This window comes from Lynx rufus, unplaced genomic scaffold (assembly GCF_022079265.1).
Source record: "Lynx rufus isolate CCGP_SWC_20201006 ecotype Redwood Valley unplaced genomic scaffold, mLynRuf1.p SCAF_5, whole genome shotgun sequence".
NCBI lineage: Eukaryota > Metazoa > Chordata > Mammalia > Carnivora > Felidae > Lynx > Lynx rufus.
In genome coordinates this window covers 75,655,912-75,675,760 of record NW_025814867.1, presented here as the reverse complement: position 1 = coordinate 75,675,760, position 19,849 = coordinate 75,655,912, and the positions used below count along the sequence as shown (strand labels likewise).

General features: G+C 45.3%; 2 protein-coding genes across 2 annotated transcripts; both read right to left on the bottom strand.

Annotated features, from left to right (window-relative positions):
- Positions 1-652: 652 nt before the first annotated feature.
- Positions 653-6,176, bottom strand: LOC124526945 (5-hydroxytryptamine receptor 3C-like). Its single transcript, XM_047100157.1, has 9 exons — positions 6,110-6,176; positions 4,633-4,799; positions 4,170-4,214; positions 3,017-3,126; positions 2,423-2,592; positions 1,941-2,101; positions 1,394-1,598; positions 972-1,187; positions 653-855 (listed from the first exon to the last, which is right to left on the bottom strand). The coding sequence occupies exons 1-9, from the start codon at positions 6,174-6,176 to the stop codon at positions 653-655; spliced, it is 1,344 nt and encodes a 447-aa protein (XP_046956113.1).
- Positions 6,177-13,340: 7,164 nt separating this feature from the next.
- On the bottom strand, positions 13,341-19,636 carry LOC124526944 (5-hydroxytryptamine receptor 3C-like). Its single transcript, XM_047100156.1, has 9 exons — positions 19,570-19,636; positions 18,096-18,262; positions 17,641-17,685; positions 17,062-17,171; positions 16,627-16,796; positions 14,838-14,998; positions 14,101-14,305; positions 13,702-13,917; positions 13,341-13,570 (listed from the first exon to the last, which is right to left on the bottom strand). Exons 1-9 carry the CDS (start codon positions 19,634-19,636, stop codon positions 13,341-13,343), a joined length of 1,371 nt encoding a protein of 456 aa, XP_046956112.1.
- Between the last annotated feature and the right edge of the window lie 213 nt (positions 19,637-19,849).

Below are 19,849 nucleotides of genomic sequence, written 5' to 3'. Positions count from 1 at the left end.
GTGCCCCACCTGGTTCTTTTGTGGAATAACAGCATAGGAGCCAGCCAGGCAGGAAGTTATCATGAAGCCTCCCCTGGCCACCCACCTAAACTTTCAGTCTCCTCCCCCATTTCCCATTCTTCCTTCCCTAATTTGATTTTCCCCCTTGGCACTTAGCACATACTCCATGTTTCACATATTTATCTCCTTTATTGTCAGTCTCCACCTACCCTCAATGTAAGCTCTGTGAACACAGAGATTTTTGTCAGTTTGGCTCACTGCTGTATCCTCAGCACTCAAAACAGTGCCTAGCACATGGTAGGTGCTCAATAAATATTTATTAAAAGAATAAGTAACTATGTTAGCCTATATTTAAAAAGAATTTTAACCCCTTTCCTCTATACCAGTCGATGAGTTATTATAAAGTATTCCTTTTCCAGTGAAAATCATATTTCTAACATAAACATGTATATTCTGAATTCATTATGTTTTAGAAATATAGTCCTATTTCTAAGAGAGTCTGCAGAGGTTCTATTTAAGCCCCGGAGCAGGGATTCTGGCATATTTGGGACTGTGTATGCAAATCAGAGCAGAGGAATGGGGTCTGGGATGGTCAGTTGACGCTGAGAGAACTTGAACACTGGGTTTCTCTTGCACCATTAGAATTCAGCTCCTAGGTGTTCCATAGAACGATGACCGTGATAATGGAGGAGGCCAAGAAGATCAGATAGAGGCGGAAGAGGAAGGTGTCCATCATGTGGCTGAACTGCACCCACAGGTCAGCTAGCTGGGTGCTTGTCAATCCTGAGCCCCCATTCAGCTCTGCCTCTCTGGATCCCAGCTCCTTCCCTACCAACTGTCCTGGCTCCTTCAGTCCTGTGGAGAAGACAGAGACTCAGCTATGAAGTGGGAAGGAGACAGGTTTGGGGAAGTGGGAGACTGGGGACTCTACACCCAGTGTAGAGAATAGGGGCAGTGCAGACTTTCCTCACCAGGCAGGTGAGTGGACATGAGGCCTGGACCTGTATTCTCATTCCAGAGTGCAACAGGGCAGCACTTCCCTGGGCTGGTGCAAAGGAAGAGCAGAGAGTAGAGCCACGGAGGCATGGGTGGGGGCTGGGTGGTGGCCATGTGCAGCAGGTAGGTGATGAAGATGGTCTCCAGCAGGCTGACCACCATCAGGGACAGACAAAGGGCAAAGTAGACACCTGGGATAGGGGTAAGGAACATGTGTGATTGAGGCCCAGAAGAACCACCAATCCCCCCTTTTCTGTGTCTCACACAGAAAGCCCTTTCTGAGATGACTGCTTTTTCCTTTCTGTCTTAGCTGCCTTGGCAGGTCGAACCAGTGCACCTGTCTACCCTGCCTCCTTTCCCTGTCCCCTACTTTCCAACAGTGAGGAGGTGGGCATACTGATGAGTGGGGTGCCACTAGCAGGAAGTAGTTTATTCATCATGAGCAGGAAGACGTTGTAGCCCAGCAAAAGTGTTATCTTGAATGGGGCACGATTCTCGCTTTCTGCTGGCAGGTAGAAGCTGAGGGCATCAATGGAAATCAGAAAGCTGCTGGGTACCAGAAGGTTAATGATGTAGAGGCTGGGCCTGCGCCTGATGGCCACCTTGGGGGGGGGGGGGAGGAGAGAGCAGAGAACCAGGTGAAGCTAGGACTGAGGGGAAATAGGGATGATTCCAGCCCCTTCCTCCCTTGATGTTCTCAACCCAACAGGGGCTCTTTCTGGGGCTGGATGAAGAAGCAGCTTTCACAAAAGAAAACCTGTGCCAGTGCTAGCAGGCTCAGAAAGGGGGGTTGATTTTGGGGACTTGGGAGAGAGGAAGGACTAAGGGTTGTGGCACCCAGTGGTTTTCTGGTCACAGGACAAGAAGTGAGAAGCTCTGTGACTTAGGAAGGTCTGATGAGGGAGGTAAGGGGGACAGACACATCTCACAGTCTCTGGGCTTACATAGAACATGATCTGGTCAAAAAGACTGGAGCCCACAGACATCTTTGGGGTGGCCTTGTTGATGCCCAGGAGCTCCCATTCCCCTTGTGTGCGGATGATGTCACGTGACGTGTCTGCTATCTCCCACACCTCCTTTTCCATGCCCAGCAACATGTTTTCCACTGCAGGGGAGACAAACATTCATTCAACACTCTGTTTAGCACCTGCTCTGTGCAGGGCTCAGAAAGGTGAACTAGCAAACTGCTTTAGCGACCTCTTTCTGGTTGCCCCATAACACAGCTTCCTTGCTCCTCAGTTGCCTCTTTTCAATTTTGGGCTTTCTCAAAAGTCTTATCTCCTCCTAAGTTCAACTCCCCCACCCCACCACCCCCACACTCTCCTTTTTAGGCATTAGAAAGAATAAATTTGCCTGTGTGTGCTGTTTTGTTGTCCCATTGGTTGATCTCATTTTACCCCATCCCAGAACCCCCACTGCAACTCACCTGTGTAGAGGAAAGAGCTAAAGGTGAGTGTGCAGTTCTGCTGGTCAAAGGGGAAGTAGAAGATGTCCAGGCTACAGATGCTGGTCACCCGCATTGGTTTGTTATACACAATGTGACCGTCATTAGTCACATATGCAGAGAGGCCTTCTGGGGTCTGATCCACATCCATGCTAAATGGCAGAAGGGGAGAGAGGCAGGTGCTCTGGGTTTCACATCAGCTTAAGTTTCTCTCTTTTTTTAAAGTAGGTTCCATGCTCAGCATGGAGCCCAATGTAGGGCTCGATCCCATGACCCCGGGATCATTACCTGAGCTGAAATCAAGAGTGGAATGCTTAACAGATTGAGCCACCCAAGTGCCCCAGCTTAAGTGTCTTTCTTAAGGTGGGGCTTCCCAATGTTGCTCATTGTGGCCACTCCACCATCTTTCCTGCCCACCACTTTTTCATTTCTGTGGGAGAAGTTGGTGAGCCGTGATTGTGCTCCTCTCTGAAATAAGTTTTGGTGGCCCCAACTGAATGGGTTTGCCCTACACTGCCCTGGCCTGCTCCTTGCAAAAGGATCTCCACTCCAGTATTCCTTAGTCCTGGTACCCACGATTCCACGATGAAGATGTCTGGGAGCCACAGGTTCTCAGTTGTCACAGTGAGTTTACTGATAGCACCACATTTTTCTGGATCCCAGCTGATGAATGGGTTAGTCCAGATCTAGAGCACAGAGCACAGAAGGTTGGTTATGGCTGATACCTGGAGCTAGTTTATGTTAGCATCTACCCTTCTGTTCCCTTACATATATATATATATATATATATATATATATATATATACACACACACACACACATATATATATATATATATATATATATATTCATATGTATGTATTTTTTCCTAAATGTATGTACTACAGGCATAGGATAAAACTTTAACCATTCCAGAAAGTATAATATAAAAAACAAGCTTCTCCTTTCTCAATTCACTCCAACTCAGTTCATAGCCCCATCTCAATCTCCTTTTTAACAGCTTCTTGGTATCTTTCCAGAAAATAAATTAATACATATTCCAGCATTCATTTTTATTTACACAGATAAACTCATACTTTGCACATTGTTATGCATGTAGCTTTTTTAGAAAACTTCATTCCTTTTAAACTCTGATTCCTCTTCTCTTCCTGGCGATAAGTTCCCCCTTCTCTAGCTAACAAAGTCTTATTGGCCTTACACTTCCCACTCAAGGGAAATCTTTTTTTTTTTTTTTGTAATTTATTTTTGAGAGAGAGTGTGAGAGAGCGAGGGGCGGGGGGCGGGTGGAGAGAGAGAATCCCACTAGGTGCAGAGACAGAGGGAGAGAGAGGACGGAGCCTGGAGTGGGGCTCGAGCTCATGAACCAAACTGTGAGATCATGACTTGAGCCTAAGGCAGATGCTTAACCGACTGAACCACCCAAGCGCACCGCCCCCCTCCCCCCTGCCCCCCCTCCCCACATTCAAGAGAAATCTTAAGCTGGGTGCTGGATACCTTTGGGCCCTGGAGCTTAGTTAGGGGTTCCCAACTGTACCCCCCCCTTCTTCCTATATTTTCCATTGATGTCTTTCAAAGTTCTTTGGCAGCTCAAAAAGCCATTTGTCATCAGTATGGGCCCTATTTTGGTTGGATTTGTCTATTTTCTCTGGCACTGCCAATGTCAACAAATGTGCTTTTTGCAAACAACACCAGAAAAAAAAGGAAAGAAAACAAAACTGGACCTACATACCATCTTTAACCACAGAAATGATGTCAGCAGCTGAAGTTGTGCATCCTGACAAAAAAAGTCCCCATTTAGGATGATTAATGCCTTGAGATCAGGTCCCAGTCTATTTCCTGTCTTTGTTTCCTACGTGGTCCTGTGTGTCAGCTTTCAGTCACTGGTCTCAAAAGAAAGGTAGGTCCAAAAAATGTAGGTTGTATGGCAAACGTAGGGGAAAAAACCAGCATGGGACCCACTGGAAATATGTTTTTTTTATCTGCCTACAGGGGCAGAACTCAGGACAAATGTTCCCTTTAGAAACATCATGGTAGTGTTCTCCTTCGTGTCTCTCCAGCCCATAGGATGGACATCTAACCTGTAGGGCATTTGAGGACTGATTGCTTGCCACTAGACCAGTGCAAGGTTGGGTTATCAGGGTGAAGACTCCTTGTTCCCTACTGGCAGCCTATGGAAAGAATGTAGAACTCACCACATCCAGGATGGCAGACAAAGTGAAGGAGATGTTGACCTGAGTGGGGATGCTGTAGTTGATGACTGGACGGAAGTCCTTCTGGTTAAATATAGTCTGGAAGACAGCAGGGTCCACCCCATGTTGGTCAAAGCCTGAGCAATTGATGGTGAAAGTGTTTGACCTTCCTGTAGAGAGCAGAGGCCCCGTGAGGTGGGAATAGGGCTTTCATGTTTCCTAAGCGAGAGGAGTACCAGGGTTGAGGCCTGAGAACCTCTGCAGAGAAAGAAAATGTGGACATGGGTTGAGGCACATGAGCCCCTCCTTCTGGGCCAAGACTTCTGAAGGCCAACTCCTTCCTGCCAGGCTGGAGAGGATGGGCTGGTCTGGTAGGCAAATGGTGGAAGTTGATGTGGTAAGCTGAACCTGGGCTCAGCCCTTTCTTCCTGTGCTTTGCTCCCATATAAAGCCTATTCAAATTCATATGCAAACAGCCTCTGGGGGGGGGGGGAGTCCTATTTCTTCTGTAGTCCCAACCCTGAAGTTTTGGCTTTTGTCTGACCATACATTTTTCTTTCTAGCTCTGTTATGATTCATTCTTATAGTCACTGAACAAAATTTCCCTAAAATTTTGTTTCTTAATTTCCTCTTCCCACTTTTACATTTCCCCATGTCCTAGAAGGAAAAGTTTAGAAAGAAGTAAATCATGAGTACATCGTAAGTGTGATGTAAAATATGTGGGAACTTAATGTTGCACTAATGTGAATTTATCAACTACCTACTATGTGCTGTGCTCTGTGCCCTTCTCAAATTCAGTGACTTCCTCAAAGATTTGTGGGAGCCATTTTCGTTATCACCATTTTGAGACTATTTCATTGATCATCTACCGTGTGCTTGGTGGAGATGTACAATGAAATGTAAAAGCCCGTTGGCCCCCTTCACCCACATCCCAGCCCCAGATGACTGTGGTTATTTCTGTAACTGCGGCCCAGCAAGTTCTTTCTCGTACCTCATCCATTACCTCCCCACATCAGCTGACTCATAAGGTACATTGACAAACTAAGGAGAAACTTATCCCAGAGGAAGAAAACATTTCCCTTTCCCCTCCACATCACCTCCTCTGCAATATCTTCCTGAGTGAGATGGGAAAGGAGCTATGTTATTGCCAACAGGACCCAGATCACCCTGTTCATAGTTACTATATCTTGGTAGAAAGGAAAAGTTGGACACTATAAAGGGGTGGGATTGGAGAGGTGGTAAATGGAAGGACAAACAGTTTAGTAGATGCCTAGGCAGGCAAATGAAAGGGGGGTTGTGTGTACTGATCAGTGAAATGGGTTTTTCATCTGTTTCCAAGGAAGTCAAAACATAGATATTACAGAGAAAGGAAATGTTTAACCCAGTTATTTTAGATGCTCCTAGTTCTGGAGAATGAGAGGATTTCTGGATTTTGCCCAGAACAGCATTCCCATCTTGTTCTGTTCTTGCCCCATCTTACCTGGAAGCAGAAGGTTGACAGTGAGGCAGAGGAGGAATGACCCCCCAGAAGGCCACCCCCCTTCCATCCTCCTCTTCTGGACTCTTTTCTGGGGACTCACCAGGAGCCCCCAAACCCTTGAGCTTAAAGGAGCTCAGACCACACCTTGGTTCCTGGTTTTGAATAGTGTGCATGACAGGTGACCACTCCCTGGTGAGAGGCTGTGGCCAGAGAGGTCACAGCAGAGTGTCCTGCTTTGCCCCTGTGTAAGTATGCCTTCCGGGCCCCACGCAAGGGGAAGTAAGGCCTAAACCAGGGGAAAAGCACATGTTTCGCAGGATGAGTTTGAAATCTGAGTTCCAAGTACCCTTCAGAAAAAATGGGGGACTTGGGAGATCGGGCAGGTAAGGCCATGGATAAAGGTCTCATCAGGTCCTCCTGGAACTAACTTGTGCCTCAGAGAAATTGCACAGACTACATAGAAGGGGTGTGGTAGAGACACCTGCTAATCTTGGGGGGCAAGAACATGTAATTATTTTGTTGCATACTTGGAAATGTATTCTTTATCCACTTGTGGACATTTGGGATTATTGTCAATATTGAGCTAAAAATATGGAGAGAGTAAGTTTCTTTCTCTGGGACAGAATCCGGGCTGACAGATGTCTGTCCCCATGGCCAGCACAGCTAGTATGATCTGCATCATCCCTTGTTTGCACTATTGGGGCAGCTTCTTCAGAAGGTTTCCTCTACCTGTTTTACCCCCAGTCTAATCCTCCATTTTGCCATTCTCCTAAAACAGACCTCTCCTACTTGTGCTTCCTTACCCTAATGTCTCTAAAGGCCTACAGCTCTGGGGCCATGTAGGAATGTGTGAGTAAAAAATCATCTGATGAATTTTTTGAAAATATCTGCACTCCCACCCATCCACCCCTACGGAAGGTATGTGTATATTTATAAAATTTTTTTAATGTTTATTTATTTTTGAGAGAGAGAGAGAGCGAGAGCGTGTGCGCGCACAAGTGGGGGAGGGGCAGAGAGAAAGGGAGAGACAGAATCCAAAGCAGGCTCCAGGCGCTGAGCTGTTCAGCAGAGAGCCCCATGCGGGCCTCAAACCCACAAACCATGAGATCATGAACTGAGTGGAGGTTGAAGCTTAATCACCTGAGCCACCCAGGTGCCCCAGAGAATGTGTATATTTAAAAGCTCCCCAGATGGTTCTGATTCACACTCACTTCACTGAAAACCTTTGGGCTGGGCTGTGTTACCATACTACAAACAGGATACTGATATCAATATAGTCAAGATATGGAACTTTGACACCAGGATCCTTATGTTGTCCTTTTTTTTTTTTTTTAAGATTTATTTATTTATTTTGAGAGAGAGAGAGGCAGAGAGAGAGGATCCCAAGCAGGCTCCATTCTGTCAGGGCTGAACCCCACGATGTGGGGCTCAATCTCACGAATTGTAAGATCATGACTTGAGCTGAAATCAAGAGTCAGACACTTAACCGACTGGCCACCCAGGCTTCCCCTTATGTTGTCCTTTTATAGCCACAACCACCTTCCTCCCTCCCTATGTCCCCCTACCCCGCTAACTGGCAACCATGAATTTGTTCTTCATTTCTATAATCTTGTCATTTCAAGAATTTTATAGAAATAAAATCACACAGTATAAATATTTTGGGACTGGCTTTTTTTCACTCAATGTAATTCTCTGGAGATCCACCCAGATTGTGATGGGTATCATTATGCACTCCTCTTTACTTCCCACTGGTATTCTATGGTAGGAATGTCCCACAGTTTGTTCAACCACTCACTTGTTGAAGGACTTTGAGTTTTAAGGGAAAACACTTATTTCTACTTTACTCATAACACTTCTGACACCAAATTGTCGGCTTTTTCCTCACACCGAGTAATTCTGACGTTAACTGCCCAGAGTTAGTGCACACCCCTTGGATTGAGGGCTCATTCCCACAAGACTGACCCCCACTTCAGGTGCCAATCGCAAGTCAGGGCCTCCTGTACTTCTGACCGACAATAAATTGGGGATTCCCATAGCCCCCTCCTCAGATTCAATAATTTGCTATAACAGCTCACAGAACTCATGGAAACATTTACTTCTCTTTACAGCCTGAAAAGGATGCAATAAAGGATACAGATGAACAGCCAAAGGAAAAGGTACACAGGGTGAGATCTGGAAGGGTTGTAAGGGCAGGAGATTCTGTCCCTGTAGAATTCCAGCATGTAGATGTGTCACCAATCTGGAAGCTCTCCAAACCCCATAGTTTAAGGATTTTTTAGGGAGGCTTCATCATGTAGGCATGATCAATTTAACTCAATCTTCAGTCCCTTTCCCCTCCCTAAAGGATGGGAATTGGGGCTGAGAGTTCCAAGCTTCTAATCATGGCTGGGTCTTCCTGATGACCAGTCCCCATCCTGAAGCTACCCAGGAGGCCACCAAGAGTCACCTTATTAGAGAGATGCTCCTGTTATTTAGGAAATTGCAAGGGATTTATAAACTCTGGGTCAGGAACTGGGACCAGAGACCAAATACCTATTTCTTCACAGAATTGTTTACAATTATTTGTCTATTACATATAAAGCTGTTATAAACATTTGTCTACAGGTTTTTGTGTGAACATAAGTCTTGTGGAATAAATACTCAGAAGTACAACTGCTAGACTGTAAGGTATTTGCATGTATAGTTTTTAAAGAAATTGCAATACTCATTTTCAGAGTGGCAGAACCATTTTACATTCCTGCCCACAACATATGAGCAATCCAGTTTCTCTGCATTTTGAAGGATTTAAAACTTTGGATAAGGAAGGATTTCTTAAAATAAGACCCTAAAATCACAAACACAAAGGAAAAGTGATAAATTCAGCAATTTAAAAAATCTTAAACTTCTTTTCTTTTTTTTTTTTAACGTTTATTTATTTTTGAGACAGAGAGAGACAGAGCATGAATCGGAGAGGGTCAGAGAGAGGGAGACACAGAATCTGAAATAGGCTCCAGGCTCTGAGCTGTCAGCACAGAGCCCGACGCGGGGCTCGAACTCACGGACCGCGAGATCATGACCTGAGCCGAAGTAGGACGCTTAATCGATGAGCCACCCAGGCGCCCCAAACTTATTTTCAATAAAGGGCACTAAATGTGAAAAGTCAAATCATAAACTGGGAAAATATCTTTGCAACACATATATAACTGAAAAAAAATAGTAGAAAATATACAAAACATACCTATAAATGCATAACAGTGACAAAAAAAACCCTATCAGAAAAATCGACTAAAGACATAAATTGACACTTTATAGAAGAGGAAACACAAACAGCCAACGAACAATGAGAAGAAGATATTCACATAAATACAGGGAACAAACTGCTGGTTGCCAAAGGGGGTAGGCATGGGGGAATGGGCAAAATGGGTGATGGGGAGTGGCAGGCACAGCCTTCAGGGTGGAATGACTAAGTCACAGGGATGAAAGGCACAGCGTAGGGAATACAGTATTTCAACAGTGTTGTCTGGTTCCAGATGGTAGCTACACTAGTGGTGAGCGTAGCATAATGTGTAGAGGTGTCAAATCACTATGTGGCACACCTGAAACTGGTGTGACCGTGTGTGTCAGCTATGCTTGAGTTAAAAAACAAATAAGGGGCACCTGGGTAGCTCAGGCAGTTGAGCATTCGACTTCGGCTCAGGTCACCATCTCAAGGTCCGTGGGTTCCAGCCCCGCGTCAGGCTCTGGGCTGACAGCTCGGAGCCCGGAACCTGCTTCGGATTCTGTGTCTCCCTCTCTCTCTGCCCCTCCCTTGCTTGAGCTCTGGCTCTCTCTGTCTCTCAAAAATAAATAAACATTAAAAAAAAAAAAGAAAGAAGAAGATAAACACTGAGATGTGAGAAGTTTGTGAGGATACCCCTAGAATACTGCTAATGAAAGGAGAGAGTGGGAAGCTAGTAGAAATGACAATCTGAGAAGTTAGAAGCATAATCAAACATTGGAGGTGAGTAGTAATCTAGGGCCAATGGTCTGTTTTTTACATACCGTTCATACATTTCCAATGCATACTCTTTTTTTTTTTTAACGTTTATTTATTTTTGAGACAGAGAGAGACAGAGCATGAACGGGGCAGGGTCAGAGAGAGAGGGAGACACAGAATCTGAAACAGGCTCCAGGCTCTGAGCTGTCAGCACAGAGCCCGACGCGGGGCTCAAACTCACGGACGGCGAGATCATGACCTGAGCCAAAGTCGGAAGCTCAACCAACTAAGCCCCTCAGGCGCCCCATCCAATGCATACTCTTAACAGAGGTTTACAATAGAAACTGGAGGAAAATGAAATAAAGGTATTATCACAAAGGCTGCTGTTTGTATATATCTTAAGTGGGAGAAAGGATGTCAGAAACCAGAAGCACCCCGTCTGAAATTGTGAAATACTCCTAACGTTCCTGATGACATGTGTAGGCTAGTACTGGCTTAAAATATTTTGCTTCATTTTTAGGTCGTGTTTTAGACCACAGGCCTCGCCTCAACTCTAACATACAAACAGGATGTTCTTTTGCAAAGGATATTGTCAATCATAATGGTCTTGGCACTGAAAACCAAAGTCACATTTCTGTGAGGTGGAAGAACATTGCAAAATGACATCTAAAGAAATACAATGTGGATATGGGAAAGGAAAAAGAAATGATGCAAAAGTCATCTTAAGAAATTGGAAATTCCTCAAAGATGTGGCAGACACTCTCCATTTTACATTATTGACAAAAGTCAAGGACAGTTTCTGAGTGAGAAATATGTTCGAAGTAATGGAAAGAAGGAAGCACAAGAGAATCTGCCACCAGAAATGTCTCTGCCGGTGCCTCTAATTAATGTCTCTAAGAACCCAAAGATAGCTGATGCCTAACAATGGGTAGCTTATTTCCCACGTTAGATATGGAAAAATAAAATATACCAGGATGGGATAAAGAGATTACACCTAGAGGTAGTAAAATACTAATTCTTGGTTGGCTGGCATTCACTCATACGTTTAATCATTCAGCAAGTCTATGTTAAGCACCTGTGATATGTCAGGCATAATGCCTGATACTGAGTTAAAAAAATGAATGAGACACTGTACCTGACTTTCACGAAGACACATTCTCTTAGGGGAGGCAGAAATGTAAATAAATCTCTGAAATGTCTTCACCTAATTGGAATATAATTCAGAAATATGTCTTTGGTATTCTTTTGCCTCCATCTTCAATTTCTGTCTCTCCTCAGGGCCAGCTGTTAGAATCTTCCCCAGGATCATATCTGCCTATGAAGGTGTGAAGTACTATTAGTAAGGGGCACTTAAGAAAATAGGGGCTTGGAGTCCCTGGTGTCTCAGTCGGCTAAGTGTCTGACTTCAGGTCAGGTCATGATCTCACAGTTAGTGGGTTTAAGCCCCGTGTCCGGCTCTGCACCGACAGCTCAGAGTCTGGAGCCTGCTTCGGATTCTGTGTCCCTCTCTTTCTCCCCGCCCCCCCCCCCCCCCCACGCTCATGCTCTGTCTCTGTCTCTCTTAAAAATAAGAAAACAGGGGCGCCTGGGTGGCTCAGTCGTTAAGCGTCCGACTTCAGCTCGGGTCACGATATCAGGTTCCGTGGGTTCGAGCCCTGCGTCGGGCTCTGGGCTGATGGCTCAGAGCCTGGAGCCTGCTTCCGGTTCTGTGTCTCCCTCTCTCTCTGCCCCTCCCCCGTTCATGCTCTGTCTCTCTCTGTCTCAAAATAAATAAACGTTAAAAAAAATTAAAAAAAAATAAGTAAACATTAATTTTTTTTTTTTAAAAATTGGGGCTTTTTTGGATAGTAGAAATAATATGTGCTCATTGAAAACAATTAAGAAAACACAGATGAAAGGGTACCTGGGTAACTCAGTCAGTTAAGCGTCTGACTTTGGCTCAGGCCATGATCTCTCAGTTCGTGAGTTTGAGCCCCACATTGGACTTCGCACTGACAGCGTGGAGCCTGTTTGGGATTCTCTCTCCCCCCCCCCATCATTTCCCCTCCTCCACTCGTTCATGTGAGTGCATGCACACACTCTCTCTTTCAAAATAAATAAACTTAAAAGGAAACACAAATGAAGATATAAAAAAAATAGTAAACACTTCTAATTCCCTAATCCAAGACAAAGTTTGCTTATGATGTTTTGGTCTCTAGCCATCCATACCTTTTTCTCTGCCCTTCTCTCTAGCCCTCCTTTTTTTTTTTTTTTTTTTTAACAGAAATTATGTGTAATAACTTGTTTTTCCCACTTTATATATCATGGTCCTGTTTCTATGGTATGAGCATAGATCTACCTTCTTACTTTAAATGGCTACAAAGCAACTAATTATGTGGCTATAGGATAATTGAACCACCCCCTTGGGGTTTTTTTGTTCTGTTTTGTTTTGTTTTGTTTTGTTTTGAGAGAGAGAGAGAGAGGCAGAAGGAAACTTTAATCAGTCTCCATACCCCACAGCTCTATTCCACGAACTGTGAGTTCATGACCTGAGCAAAAATGAAGAGTCAGACACTTAACCAACTAGCTACCCAGGCGCTCCTAACCTGAACCCTTAGTCTTCCCAGCCCTCCTCCAAACATGTATTTTCAGAAGGCCCTCTCTGATTTTGTGAATTCATGGGGGGAAAAAGGACACAATATATAATTTATTTCAAAGAGCAATTTCAGGAATGAGAGAGAAGGCAAGTGAAGTGAAAGTAGTTGATACAAGAAACATTTTCCTGTTGTAAATATTTTATAGTAACTTTTTACAAATGAGACTTGACCTTTTCTTTCTTTTAAAATTCTGAGAGTGTCTTCAAATCAAATCAGATTACAGCTGTTTAAGTGAACTATCAAGTCCTCTGCAAGAGGACTCTACGTCCCAGTGTTTGTGGACCTATTACAAATGTACTGAGGAGCCAGTGCTTCCTGAAAAGTTATGTTTGGGGGACAATCAATCAAAGAGAGACTCTGCTGACCCTCAGCTCCATTGATAAGAGAGTCAGAAGTTATGTGTGGCTAAGGAACTCTTAAAGTGTGTAGGAATGACATATGAGAAATCAGGAAATTGTTTGGGGCTATTCTGAACCTGCTTGGTACAGTTGTGTTGGAGTTTGGGGAGTATAGATGGGGACATGGTAGTCACTGGGGTTAAGTGGCTAAGATCAGGAATGGGGCCCAGGACTGGCTGGCTCTAAGACCAAGAGAAACCCCAGGCTGTGGTTTGCAGGGACAAGTGGAAATGCATGCCTGCCTAGGTGTTCCAGAGGACGATGACTGTGATGATGGAGGTGGCCGTGAAGAGCAGGTAGAGGCGGAAGAGCAGGGTGTCCATCATGTGGCTGAACTGCACCCACAGGTCGACCAAGTGCTGCTTCTGAGCCTCATCTTCCTGTTGAGCCCTTGTTGACCCAGGACACCCATTTAACCCTGTCCCTCTGGCACCTGGCACCTTCTCCACTAACTCCACAGGCTTCTTCATACCTACAGAGAGACAGAGACCCAGCCATGGGCCATGGAATTCACCTGGGGAGCAAGGGAGACAGGGAGGAAAGAAAGAGTAAAAGAGTGGAGGTGTGGGAAGAGAAAGTGTAGGCGGTGCTGACTCCCCTTACCGTGCAGGTGGGTGAGGGTGAGGCCGAAGCCCTTATTTCCCTTCCCAGGTGCAGTGGTGCAGCACTTCCTTGGGCTTGCACAGTTGAGGAGCAGAGAGTGGAGCCACCAAGGCATAGGTGGGGGCTGTGTGGTAGCCATGTGCGACAGGTGGATGATGAAGATGGTTTCTAGCAGGCTGATCACCATCAGGGACAGACACAGGGCAAAGTAGACACCTTAGGACAAAGCAAATTCTAAGTAAACTAGGGCAGATTCTTTTCTACACTTGTCTTAATACTCTCCAAATCCAATCTTTCCTCAGAACCCCTTCCCTCCTTAAGTGGAGAGGCAGCGGTTCTCCTGTTTCCCTCCCTGTGCCCTGCTGCCTTTGCTTCCCTGGAAAGTGGGAGGGACCATACTGATGAGAGGGGTGCCAGTTGCAGGGAGTAAGTCATTCATCATGAGCAGGAAGACGTTGTAGCCCAGCAGAAGTGTTATCTTGAATGGGGCACGAGTCTCACTTTCTGCCGGCAGGTAGAAGCTGAGGGCATCAATGGCAACCAGAAAGCCACTGGGCACCAGAAGGTTTATGATGTAGAGGCTGGGCCTGCGCCTGATGGCCACCTGCGGGGAGGATTTGTGGAGAATGTGGCAAATAAACTGATGTCAGAGAGCTCGACTTGTATATTTGACTATCTAATCGTTGCTGATGTGTTGAGGCTGGCTGTGGGAGGATCACTTTAGGTACCACATGCATTTAATTGTGTCCTCTACAGAAGTACCCACTTTGTTGTCTAATTTTCACTTGTAAATATGTCCAACCTGCTGGGAACACAACAATTGTAGACATCTAGGGACAAGTAGGGCCCTTTGGACCATCACAGAGGTGGCTGCTCCATTCTGAGCAGTAGAGCTTGTTACAGCCAAGCCCAGCCTCCTCTCTGCAGGGTGGGGAGGGGAAAGAGGTGATGGGAAGAGGCGGGGGTGGGGGGGGGCCCTGGGGATCATTCTTCAGGGCAGTTAGGATAGAGGGTGGAGTGGGGAATAGGTGCTTAACCCCCCAGAAATTCTTTTTTACATTCTAAAGTGCCTTAGATTAAGAGGAAAATCAAAGAGCAACTGGGATCAGAAGTCAAACAGGGGCCCCTGGACTTACATAGAACATGATCTGGTCATATAGGTTGCTGCCCACCAACATCTTTGGGGTGGCTTTGTTGATGCCCAGGAGCTCCCACTCTCCCTGGGTCTGGATGAGGTTGCGAGATGTATCTGTTATCTCCCACACTTCCTTGTCCATGCCCAGTAGCATGCTGTCCACTGCAAGGCAGGCCAAAGGCAGTTTGGTCCAGAAGTTCTCCCAGCTTCCTGCCCCCAGACTCAATTCCTCCCCTGTTGAGCTTCTTCAACAAATTTTCCTCTCTGTTCCTTTAAGGTAAGGCATCCAAGTTTTCTCAAAAATGGATTACAGGACCACAGTTCATGGGTGTGCAGGCTGCAGCATTGATTTTTTTTTTTTTCTTTTTGGTTGAAAACAAGAATGAGTCAAAGTTGTTATGGGAATGTTGGATATGACTCAAACATGAGTCAAGAACTTCTGCAATCATTCCTATTTTCCTTCTCCATTCCCCAGTTTTATGATGTTGTTTTGGTGGAATTAAACATGAACAGCTCAACCTTTTTATAATTACATGCATGCCCATTATAATGATTAATTTATCTAAATCTGCCACATGACACCTGGTGGCATTCAATGTGTTTACTGGTAAAGTGTGTTAGCTATCAAAATTAAAAGGTTTTAGCTACGGGTGCCTGGGTGGCTCAGTTGGTTAGGGTCTGACCCTTGATTTCGGCTCAGGTCATGATCTCCCCCTCGTCAGGCTCTGCACTGACAGTGTGGAGCCTGCTTAAGACTCTCTCTCCCTCTCTCTGCGCTTCCCCCACTTGTGTGTGCTCTTGCTCTCTCTCTCACTGAAAGTAAAGAAATAAACATTTTTAAAAAATAAAAAAATAAAAAGTTTCAGCTAAAAATTGTGGAGGTGCAGTAGCTCAGGGTCAGATGAACCTCATTTGGCACAAGGGCCATCCAAGATATCAAGCAGTAATTCTTTTTTTTTTTATTTTTAGTTTTTAATGTTTATTTATTTTGAGAGACAGGGAGAGAGGCAGAGTGTGTGCGGGGGAGGGGCAGAGAGAGAGGGAGACACAGAATCCTGAGCAGGCTCCAGCCTCCAAGCTGTCAGCACAGAGCCTGACGCAGGGCTTGAACCCATGAACCATGAGATCATGAACTGAGCTGAATTTGGATGCTTAACCGAGCTACCCAGGCACCTCTTAAGTTTATTATTATTATTTTTTAGTAATCTCTATACCCAACGTGGGGCTTGAACTCACAATTTGGAGATCAAGACTTGCATGCTCTTCTGACTCAGCCAGCGAGGCACCCTTGTAGTTCTTTTTTATAAACTTCATTGAGGAATTAAAGCAGTAATTCTTTTTTTTTTAATTTTTTGAATGTTTATTTGTTTTTAAGAGAGACACAGAGTCGAGCGGGGGAGGGACAGAGAGAGGGAGACACAGAATCTGAAGCAGGTTGTCAACACAGAGCCCGATATGGGGCTTGAACTCATGAACCATGAGGTCATGACTTGAGCCAAAGTCAGACACTTAGCTGACTGAACCACCAGGCACCCCTAAAGCAGTAATTCTTAATCCTGTCTGCACATTAACATCAGCTGATGACATATAAGAACTAACAGTACCTGCGCCCCACCTGGAACAATTAAATTGGAATCTCTGGAGTGATGCATAGTCATTGGTATTTTTAAAAAGGTTTAGTGGGTGGCCACAGTTGAGAAACACTGATCTAAAACCTTCTCTAATCATACCTATACCACTTAAATATCTTCCCCAAATCTTGAATAACTACCAACACATGTCTTGCTCACCTGTATAGAGGAAGGAGCTGAAGGTGAAGGTGCAGTTCTGTTGGTCGAAAGGGAAGTAGAAGATGTCTAGATTGCAGATGCTGGTCACCCGCACTGGCCGGTCATAGGTCATTTGACCTTCACTGCTGACGAATACAGTGAGACCTGGAGGTGCTCGATCCACATCCATGCTGCTTGTGAGAGGGAGGGAGAGGGTGCTGTGGTGCCTTCATTAGTTTTGTTTCCCTTCCCAAGTCTTCCTCTCCTATGCCAGTTGGGTTCTTTCTCTACCGTCATTCTATCTTGTCTCTCGTACTCCTCATAGTGTTTTGTGGGAGTCAATTAATTGACACGGTGCCCTGTCTGACTCTTTTGATGTCCCTGTGCCTTGCACTAGCCCTAGGCTGTTTTTTGCAGATGGGCTTCCTACTGGCTTTCCCCAGCCCAGATACGCACGATTCCACAATGAAGATGTCTGGGAGCCACAGGTTTTCAGCTGATACAGTGAGTTTATTGATGCTGGCACACTCTTCTGGGTTCCAGCTGATGAAGGCATTGTCCCACATCTGTAGCCAGGGCAGTGAGCCAGGAAACAGGTGAGCAATGGCAGAGCTTATGCAATCAGCCTCTCCTGCCCCTCCTGTTCTTCCTTGAGCTCTGATCCTCTTTCTCCCACTTGTGTCCCTAATGACCACAGCCTGTATCCCCCCTCTTCATATAGCCAAGTGTCACTGGTAAAGTCCCCTTTAGTGGCCTTTTTTCCACTTAAATATAGTATAAAATTCCTTGGTCCCAGGAGCACACCAATATATTGGCCTGTAACCATTTGGCCATTTTCTTGCGTCACCATTTCCACCTTCATAAGCTACCCAGAGAGATTTGTGTCCCCAAGGCCAGTCCAGTTCTAGATGGAGTTATTTGGTCACAGAAAGATTTATACATTGAGTAGAGGTTTGGACTAGGAAACCTTTGAGTCACTCCTCAAATTTACACTTATAAATGGAACTGGGAGGGAGATAGTTGAGGCTGCCTTACCAAATTCATCCACAGGAATGACGTCAGAAGCTGGAGCTGTGCATTCTGGTAAAGAAATTCCCATCCAGGGTTGTTAGTACAAAAAGACTTGACCTATGCCCACCTCATATTCGTATATTTAATAATTTATTGGGCCAGGCATAGTTCTAGATGCTGGACTGTCTTTTCCTTACTTGTCTCCCCTCATAGCTAGGGACAATTCAGTTTTAATTGACAGACCGCTCTTTTTTTCTGGAGCATTCTAGAAAGGACAGGGCTCAAGAACAAATCCTGAAAAAATATTACTGTAGCATTATTCTTTATGTCTCCCCATCCCATAGGAAAATCCTCTAATTTGTACAGAATCCATTCAGAGGACTGAATGTTCACCACTGGGCAAGTACAATGTTGGGTTGACAGGGCAGAGAATCCTTGTTCCTTATTAGAATCTATGGAAAGTGGGGACCATGTCTCACCACTTCCAGGATGGCAGACAGGGTGAAGGAGATGTTGACACGAGTGGGGATGCTGTCGTTGACGACTGGACGGAAGGCCTTTCTGTCAAACACTGCTTGGAAGGCAGCAGGATCCACGCCATGCTGGTCAAAGCCTGAGCAATTGATGGTGAAAGTGTCACCTTTTCCTGTAGTGAGCAGAGACCCTATAAGAGAGAGCCTCTATTGCCAGGGCTGAAGTCTCTCTGCAGAGAGAAAACAGGTGACATACTGGGACGAATGGTGAGCCCTCCTCCCTGGGCCAAGTTTTCCCAAGACCAAAGCCCTTCCTGCCAGGCCAGAGAGGATGGGCTGGTCAAGTAGGCAAATGGTGGAAGTTGGTGTGGTAAGCTGAGTCAGGGCTCTATTCTCATTCCTATTGTTTCATCCTCATGCAAAATCTGCCCAAATCTATATGCAAACTTGGTCTCACTTCAACAAGTCCTCAAATGTATGTCACAGGCTTCTTGGGTCTACCTAGTAGCACCTCTCAGCACTGTCCTAACACTTGTCATCTGGGTCACTTAGAAATCTGCTATAATGTATTTTCCTCATTCTCAGGGACTTCTGTTTACTGAAGACAAGAACTGATTTGTAAAAAAAAAAAATAAGGGAAGTAAACAAATGTACTTCCTAGGTAGATATGGATAACATGTAGTAGGTATTCTGAATGGGTATGTACCTTGGTGCTATGCATTTATTTTTCCTTCTCAGATTTAGTGACCTCAGATATCTTGGGTTTTATTTCCAGCATTGGGATAACTAGGCAATATCACTGAGCTTGTACCATATGCCAATAGTATAGTGAGGCCTGTGTAGGTGTTGTGTTTTGGCCATGACCAGGGAGCCATCTTGGTAGTACCTGAGCAGAATCTTAGCCCCATTTCCAGCTTTGTGTGATCTTTTGCTCTGCTTGCTCCTCTATAACTCCATCTCTTTTCATAATATTTAAGGTATATATCCAGGCTAGGAACAAATATTCCCTCATGGAAGCAAATTATCTACTCCTACCTCAGATTGATTCCTACCTTCCCTCAGTGTTTTACCTACTCCTTGATGACATGTTTAAAATCAGTGGCTACCCTTCTCACAGATACTATGTCAAGGGAAGAAGACAGGAAGAGTGGGATGAGGGTGTAGGGGGAGGGGCATCGGAAGTGGGTGAAAAGGTGTAATTGGAAGGTGGTGAAGTGGGACAGTTTGGCAGATCCCTATGCAGACAGGAATAGAGAAGTCAGTGTATACTGATCAGCAAAATGTCTTCCTATCTGATATACCCAAACACACACACACACACACACACACACACACACACACACAAATACACACACTCAAGACACAGATATTAGGGAAGAAATATTTAACATGTTAATTCTGAATGTCCTCCAAGTGCTGCAGAGAAGTTTCTAGATGTCCTTCAGAACCACTCTGGTCTTCTCTTGTTGCCCCATCTTACCTGGAAGCAGAAGGTTGACAGTGAGGTAGAGGAGGAATCCCCCCCCAGCAGGCCACCCCCCTTCCATTCTCTTCTTCTGGACTCTTCTCTGGGGACTCACCAGGAGCCCCCAAACCCTTGAGCTTAAAGGAGCTCAGACCACACCTTGGTTCCTGGTTTTGAATAATGTGTATGGCAGGTGACCACTCCCTGGTGAGAGGCTGTGGCCAGAGAGGTCACAGCAGAGTGTCCTGTTTTGCCCTCGTGCAGGTATGCCTTCCGGGCTCCAGGCAGGGGGGAA

Bases quoted from the DNA above. Each gene is read 5' to 3' on its own strand.
- LOC124526945 (XM_047100157.1), bottom strand. From the start codon at position 6,176: ATGGAAGGGGGGTGGCCTTCTGGGGGGTCATTCCTCCTCTGCCTCACT. The intron at 2,593-3,016 runs GTGGGTACCAGG...TCTGCCATTTAG, and splicing joins GACATCTTCATCGTGGAATC to CATGGATGTGGATCAGACCC. The intron at 2,102-2,422 runs GTGAGTTGCAGT...TCTCCCCTGCAG, and splicing joins TAGCTCTTTCCTCTACACAG to TGGAAAACATGTTGCTGGGC.
- LOC124526944 (XM_047100156.1), bottom strand. From the start codon at position 19,636: ATGGAAGGGGGGTGGCCTGCTGGGGGGGGATTCCTCCTCTACCTCACT. The intron at 17,686-18,095 runs GTGAGACATGGT...TTTCTTTACCAG, and splicing joins TGTCTGCCATCCTGGAAGTG to AATGCACAGCTCCAGCTTCT. The intron at 13,571-13,701 runs GTAAGGGGAGTC...GTCTCTCTGTAG, and splicing joins CACCCTCACCCACCTGCACG to GTATGAAGAAGCCTGTGGAG.